Genomic DNA, 7,895 nt, shown 5'->3' on the forward strand with positions numbered 1-7,895 from the left:
AAGACGATGGAAAATCAGGACTCCTGGGTCCTTTGTCTGGCTCTGGGAAGAAAATGGGATGTTGTGGGTCAGATTAGGGAGACTTGGAGGGATGATCCTGGGTTCTAGACTCTTTTCTTGGCATGTGTGGGGGTGTAGCGGGCGAGGGGGCTGGAACTCCTGTATTGTGTCCAGGGTTCTCGCTCCTATTTTCCCTCCATGGCAGAATAAATTTTGTGATGAGCACCACCAAGAGAAACACATGACACCTGCTGTGGGGGCTCTGCTCATCAGCTGCTGGGCGGCACCTGAGTATCTCCTGGGGGGCCGCCCAAGTGCTCAGCTTACAGGGAATGCTGCTTCTACCCAGGGATGTGGGGGGTCTGCTGGGATAAAGGAGAGTGATTAGGGCAGGGCATGGCAGACAGGACTCCTGGCTCCAATCCCCACCCTTAACCACTATTGCTTGGTGGCAGTGGTCTCGCCTCGGAAGCCTTCTGTCTACGTCTACCCTCCTCACGATGAGGAGCTGGCTCTGCAGGAATGGGCAACTATCACCTGCCTGGTCTCCGGCTTCTGGCCCAGAGACATCTTGGTGACGTGGAAGCGGAAGGATGGGCCCGTCCCTCGAGAAGCCTACACCAACATCGGTCCCTTGCGAGAGGCTGGGACGGAGCAGAGCTACTTCATCTACAGCAAGCTCAGTATCTTGGCGTCCGAATGGCAGCAGGGAGACACCTACACCTGCCTGGTGGGGCACGAAGGGCTGCCCATGACCTTCATCCTCCGGAGTGTGGACAAAGCCTCCGGTAAACCCACCTCCGTCAACGTCTCTGTGGTCTTGTCTGACACCGAACTTACTTGCAACTGATAAGCAGAGCCCTGTGTATCTGCGAGGCCCATGTTACTTCACGGGGTTTCAGGTTTCTCTTGGGAAGTGGGTACAGCTGTGGGAGTTCTGGTGTACAGAGCGTGGCTGTACGTGGAATATGCTCAAATAAAAATGGAACATGCTCAAGGTTTTGGTGAAGGTGTGTCATCCAGCAAAGACTGTCTGTGTGTCTTATCTATCCACCAACCATCGCCCCACAATATGCAGATGAAAGCATTCACCCTGCTTTCTTTCTAGCCCTAAGCATTGTCTGCCTCCATGAAGGAGAAGGGTGGCAATGGAGTATTTCTATCCCCATTATGATGACATCTTTGGTGCAACCAAGAACTGCAAGTTTATTGCAACCTGAGCTGGGTAGGGATTCTACTCCACATTCCAGTGCAGAGAGTTTCCTGTTCCCCTTGCCCATAATGCAATGTCAAATATCCCAAGCAATGGGGATCCCAGCACATCCGTGGAGGAGATGATGTCACAATCTCCAGGACCCTTGCACTCCTGAAGGAAGTGGAGGAAAACCATCTGACACTGAGGAGTTAATTTCAGGGAGGGAGCAGCATGTGGTCTCATGACGCTGTAATTAGATTTTGGGATGGTACTGGTCTTTCATGACTAGAAAGAAGTTCACCGAAAAATGTCTTTCCTTCTTAACCCTACTTTTCTCTGGGAGTTGTTTGCCTCACTAGTGGACATGGATAACCACAGCAGTAGGTTGATATTTTTGTCCTTATGGTCCCTCTGATTCCTCAGATTTGCTTTTGGCACCTTTGGCAATGCCTTCGTGAAGCTGCTGCTATGATAGCCACCCAGCTGAAATCTGTTCTCAAGGAAAAGTTGAGTGGGGGTCAGGCAGATTCCACATTGGATTCTGAAGCAAGCAAAGGAGAGAAATTCTTATGCTCCTTTGCCCTTCAGGTGGGGTCTGAACATCTATAAGAATCCATAATTCCAATGCCAACAGCATCTGCTTTACAAGTCTAAACTCATAAACGACCCTGGGCACATCCTTCATAGAATGTTCCATACGGGACATCGGCTTCTAGGCCATTTTTCAAAAGGCAACAACCCCCAGAGCCCCACACAAGTCAATGGAGATGCTTTGCTTCAGCTCAGTAAATGCCCGTTGAACATTTGGGATTTGCTGGTGACTGTGCTGGTCTAGAAATCTGTATGAGTTTCTTTCTTGCCCACCTTTCTTGATGGTCCTGCATGTTGCCTCATAAAGACTACTCTGTCTTTCCTTTTGCTAGCCCTGCTGAGGGGCTGCTTCTGCTCCAGGCGGGTCACTCAGTTCTTTTCTACCCTGTCTACATGTATCTACTCTACTTTCCCTTTTGCTCAGACTGGCTGCTATCAGATTAAGCTCTGGGTTTCTTTGCAGCACCAGCCATGCCAAAAACAAGCACGGTTGAACTCCTGCAGTCCACAGACCAGGAGAAGAAAACTGTGATGTTGGCCATGCATTGCATACGACTACAGGCCCAAAGGAGTGACAATCAAGTGGAAAGGGAGCTCATGCCGCCTAACGTCGAAGTTAACTTCGAAATAGCGCCCGAGGCGTGTAGCCGCGACGGGCACTATTTCGAAGTTAGTGCCACTACTTCGAAGTAGCGTGCACGTGTAGACACAGCTTGAGTGAGCAAAGAACAGAGGATGGTAGATACAGAGCCAGACACCTTGAAACAGCTATGGACAAATGGGAAAAAGAGGCAAATTACACTTGTGAGGTGGAACATAAAGAGACAGGGGGAAAGGTAACCAAGAAGACCACCAGCAAAGGTGAACTCGAGAATATTCTACTGTAACCACAATAATTATTATGCTGGTGATACGATTCAGGCCTAGATGCAGCAGTTGGCTTATTCAGAGCATCAGAAGAAGAGGAGAGGATGATATGGGGGGGGAGATTGGGCAGCAATGCCCCATGGTCTTACAAGTCAATGCGTTGGTCCGACCCTGGCAATTCTTATCTCTTCTAGAGTAAAAGGGGATGGGCTGTGTCAGTGGACAGATGGATGGAGAGATGGGTGGATGGGCAGGGAGAGAGAGATGAGCTAGACAGATGGATAGAGAGATGGACAGATAATTCTGGAGGGTTTCCCATCACATCCCACTCTGACTCCTTCTCTCCCAGCAGACTGGATACTTCCCGGTGCCTCCACAGTGACACTTTACATGCTGCTGACTTGCCCAAGCCCAGGAGTTCTGCCCATGGCTACTACCCCCCGGGCCTGCAGCTGACCTGGCAGGTGGGTGGGCAGAAAAGAGTGGTCACCCAGGCATAGGTCCTCCAAGGGAAAGATGGGAGGTTCAGCACCTCCAGCCTGCTAGAGGACCACACATTTTTTAACGTTTTCTGTTTTCTGGAGAGGTCATGACCTGTTGTCTTGATGGTTTGCTGTGAAATGTTGACATCCATCTGTGACAAAATAAAGATCACAACGTAACATGGTAGTGTCACGGAATAGTGTTTGCATTTCATCTCAGCATCCCACAAACGCCCATGGTTCAGCGGCTGCATTGCCCCCAGATGCAATACGCGGGGGAAGTTGTGTTGTTGTTACGTTGCGCACCACCATTTGCAGTTGTTTCATGACGTAGGGTTTACGTCGCCCCTAGATGGAACCTGGTTGCATAGAGGTCTGTTACCACCACCCACAGTTCGTGTAATATCATACATAGCATCATACAGTCGAGTTGTGTCTCAAGAGGACATGATGAAATGGTGGGTCACTATGGAACTTTTGCCTTGCCACCTAAGGATCACCACTTCGTCATGAGAATTCCCCCGAGCCACAGGGATGAATGGGGTGCACTTTCTGAGTTTACCTCTGAAGAGCTGCCTGGCTAGAGATGTCCATGGATCAAACCATTCCTGCTTTCACTACCTCACATACATTTCTAAGTGTATTTAGTGCGCACCTTCTCCATACACCTTCTATGTCCTCCTCCTCCCCCTCCAGCCTTCTGCATGAATTAAATTGCAACAAAATAGCCAACCCTTTGTTTCAGGTTTCCTGGAGCCTTCTACCCCAACAGTCAAAGTCTTCCATGCACCCGATGTAGGTGGGCATGAGAATCTGACCTGCTTTGCCTCCAGCTTCTACCCCAAGCACCTAGATATGCAATGGACTATCAATGGACAGCCCCTAAACTGCAGATCTCTCTCCTCTCCGATGGCACTGGGTGATGGGACATTCCAGCAGAGCTGTGAGCTGGTGCTCACAGCAGCAGAATGGAGTACGCGGAAGAGATACACTTGTACTGTGACCCATACAGCCACTAACACGACCCAGGAGAAGGTGCTGCATTTGACTGGTAAGCCCTCAGTAGCACTTAGCTCCACAGGCTGAGTTGCTCCAAGTATTGTGGGGATTCCGGTGAAATCTACTGAAGTTGTGCCTCCTTCTTGGGTATCTTTGGCCACAGCTTTCTGTCATTGTCCCCTTCTCAGCAGTGGCCCAACTCTTCATGGTTTTGAAAATTGCATCTCGTTCCTCTCGATGTAGAGCAAGGAGTTGAGAACCCAAAAGACGGCATGGTCCCCTGTGCAACATGTGGGGGAGGCGGCTCAGCACTTCTAGAAGGGGTGGGGCCTTGCCCTAAAGGGGTGGGGCCAGGGTCTACCAGCCTCCCACAGTGCCCAGAGCACAGTATTTCCGCCCCCAGTCTGCAGAGCCCCCCGGAGCACATGGTAGGGCACTCAGGGCTCTGGCTGATGCTACAGCTGTGGTGGTGGTGGCTGAAATTCGTGGGGATGTTTGAATTTCCAGGCCCTTGGGCAACTGTGTCCTTTGCCCCCCACTCAGTTGGTGGGCCTGACTAATGTATGCCCCTAAGTTCTTTGTATCCATATCATCAGCAAAGATTACCAGTCCTCCTTTATGCATCATCAGCATCAACAGTCCCCTTGCAAGTATTACTTGTCAGTTCTCATGTGTCAGTTCCCATTTACCAAAAGTCGATTCTCACTTATCAGTTATTAAGTATTGAAAATTAATTTTGTTACCATTTGGTTCTCTGATGATGGGACAAGAAGCAATGGGCATGAATTTTACCAAGGTAGGTTTAGGTTGTCAGGGTGATTAAAAACTAGAATAAATTGCCTAGGGAGGTTGTGGAATCTCCTTCACTAGAGATGTTTAAGAGCAGGTTATCATGGAATCATAGAATCCTAGGACTGGAGGAAACCTCAGGAGGTCGTCAGGTCCAGCCCTCATCCTAAAGCAGGACCAACCCCGATTAAATCATCCCAGCCAGGACTTTTTCAAGCTGGGACTTAAAAAGTTCTAGGGATGGAGATTCCACCACCTCTCTAGGTAACACATTCCAGTGCTCCACCACCCTCCTGGGGAAATAGTTTTTCCTAATATCCAATCTAGCCCCACCCCTGACCCCGTAACTTAAGATCATTGCTCCTTTTTCTCCCATCCGTCACTACTGAATATATACCAACACCTGTCAGGGACGATCTAGTTCATGCTTGGTCCTGCCATGAAGGCAGGGAACTGGACTTGATGGCTTCTTTAAGTCCCTTTCTGCTCTCATGTTCTATGATTCTACAAGCTGTCATTATGAACTGTCAGCTATGAAAAATCCATTCTCACTTATCATCTATCTATTCTTAGCTGTTAATTGTTGGACATCAGGAGTCATTGCCCAATGATCAGGTATCAAAAGTCAATTCTCAATAATCAACCATGAGTTCTCAGGATCAGAGAAGACCACAAGAAATTTTAAGGAATAATAAACCATGCCTTATAGTGTTGTTTTTTTCTACTTCACTTGACCAAGAGAAGGTTAATTTAGGGCAAATTGATTACAGTTTACGACCAGCTACATATTGCAAAAATTAGTAATGTGAACATTTGGATTTATCAGAAAAGGATATAACAAGGTGAAAATGGCAGGAAGTTGAAGCTATATTTTTGAATCTATGGATGTGTGACTCAGAAACTCGCTAGGAGATGAGCAGCTGAGAAAATCATTCCCTAGGCTGTAAATTTTAAGCCCTTGGCATTGAAAATTGCCCGTTGACGGGGCCAGCAGAATTATCTATGACCATTTCCTCAATGGTTACTTCCACAGGCTACCAGGAACCAGTGTTGCCCTCTGCCTACCTACTGCCCCCTTCCTTGAAAGAGCTTTTCAGGAATGGGACGGCTGCTGTGTTCTGCAACACCTCACTGGCCAATGCCAGCATCAGCTGGACGATGGATGGTGAGCCAGCAGACCTGGGAGCTGTGAGCACTGAGCAACTCAACAACACCACCTGGCTTCAAAGTTGGCTTCATGTCAACCTGAGCGTATGGAACTCCACCGGGACCGTCAGATGCCAGATTAAAAGTGACCTGGAAAAGAATGAGCTGGCCATCAGCCCAAAGAATGGTGAGGACTTAAGGGAAAGATCCTTTGTCCTGATCAGGGGAGTCCATTAGGGTCAGGGGACGGTATCCCAGAAGGACCCCAGATTCACTGGAGTGACCCAAAGTCATGGTGGAGAATAGCCCATGGGAATGTTCACTTATCCGAGAATGAACCCACAGGGACTGGGCGATAGATTGTGGTATTGTGGTTTGGGTGAGAGGATTAGCTGCAGATGGACTGTAGGCTTAATGTTTAAGTTAGAGCACAAGATATTAGGATCAGGCATGAGGGAGATGCTGGGAATGAACTGTAAACTTAGAGTTAATTTTAGAGGGGAATGTGGAGACTGGACTGCCAGGAAGAACCATGGAATGGCTAGTGAATGGACTGGTAGCTTAAGGTTGTGATAGAAAACTGGAAGGAGGTGGACTGTAGGGTTAAGCGTTGCAATTCCTACGTCCTTTTGTGGATCTAGACCTCAGATATATAGATAAAGTGTTTGGGAAGAGGAGAGAGAGAGAGAGAATGAGTACTATCATCCAGTAATGAAAGGTAAATTAGGATATGTCTACTCTAAAGGAAACATTGACCAGGTCAAGGTTGATCTTCCAGAGTTCAGTTTCACTCATCTGATAGAGATGTGCAAAATCAAACTACCTGAGGCTGGCAGTTGATTCTTGTACTCCTCAGTCTCATGAGGCGTAAGGGAGGCCGACGGCAGAGTTTCTCCTGCCAGCCTCCCTCCTCTGTGTAGATGGCCAAGTAAGTCGGTTGCAGCTATGTCGATTCTAATTACGCAATATACCTCCCTAGTGCAGACCAAGCCTTTGTCTTGAATTGACCACCTTATCTGGCAAGCACATGCTTGGGATGTTGGAATCAAAGCCACCCTGAATTATTCCATTGACCTTTTTTGACCTGTGCTACCTTATTGTCTTATAGTCAGTTGTGCCCCTCTCTCTCTCCTGTGCTCCTCCAATCCTGCAGGTTCTCTGAAGGCTCCAACCATCAACCTCCTGCCCCCGTCCTCCGAGGAAATCCGCAATAACCAAAATGTCACCCTTCACTGCATGGTCAAAGACTTCTACCCTGAGGCAATCTCTGTCTGGTGGCAAGAGAAAACAGCCCAGACCGAGAGAGACAGCCCAGTCGATCCGGAGAGTCACAACTGTGATCACAACAGCCAGCGATGCTCAGTGATCAGCAAACTTGAAGTGTCCAGGAGCAAATGGATTCTGGGAGCCTCCTACAGCTGCCTGGTTGCCCACCTCTCCTCCGAAAGGATTACAGAAAGAAGTTTCAGTATCCACACTGGTAAAACACATCTTTGCTATTGCTTTAGTGCCCCCAAATCCACCCCACACCGCCACCTAAAGAGCTCTCTGGTGGCCGTCCTTTGCCCCTTCCAGTTTGGCCTCTGTCTCTCCCCTGTGTGTGTTTCCTTCGACTCAGGCCAGGTGAAAATGTCTCTCACCTACCTTCATTGTGTACATTTCACAAGCCTATTAAAGCACTATCCGAACTGCACCCATGGGAAATGTTGCTCTTCTTTGTGGTCTCCTAATGATTGTCCTGCAAAAAACTACAAGACAGGATGCAAAAAGACGCAGAGGGATTTTATGACTATTAACCCTGGCCCTTACTATTTAGCAGATGTTCA

At 48.5% G+C, this 7,895-nt stretch overlaps 1 protein-coding gene and 1 gene segment (V, D, J or C); both read left to right on the top strand.

Moving 5' to 3' along the window:
• LOC142004584 (uncharacterized) overlaps positions 1-850 on the top strand; it is a 121,936-nt gene extending 121,086 nt beyond the window's left edge. The window contains exon 15 of the mRNA XM_074982208.1: positions 456-850. Coding sequence (XP_074838309.1) covers positions 456-850 — 395 coding nt within the window. The remainder of the gene's footprint in view (positions 1-455) is intronic.
• A 709-nt stretch (positions 851-1,559) lies between these two features.
• LOC142004585 (Ig heavy chain C region, membrane-bound form-like) overlaps positions 1,560-7,895 on the top strand; it is an 8,994-nt gene continuing 2,658 nt past the window's right edge. Inside the window, 4 exon segments of the C gene segment in view lie at positions 1,560-1,575; positions 3,908-4,186; positions 5,957-6,256; positions 7,223-7,549. Coding sequence covers positions 1,560-1,575; positions 3,908-4,186; positions 5,957-6,256; positions 7,223-7,549 — 922 coding nt within the window.

The sequence above is a fragment of the Carettochelys insculpta genome, chromosome 32, assembly GCF_033958435.1.
Source record: "Carettochelys insculpta isolate YL-2023 chromosome 32, ASM3395843v1, whole genome shotgun sequence".
Classification (NCBI taxonomy): domain Eukaryota; kingdom Metazoa; phylum Chordata; order Testudines; family Carettochelyidae; genus Carettochelys; species Carettochelys insculpta.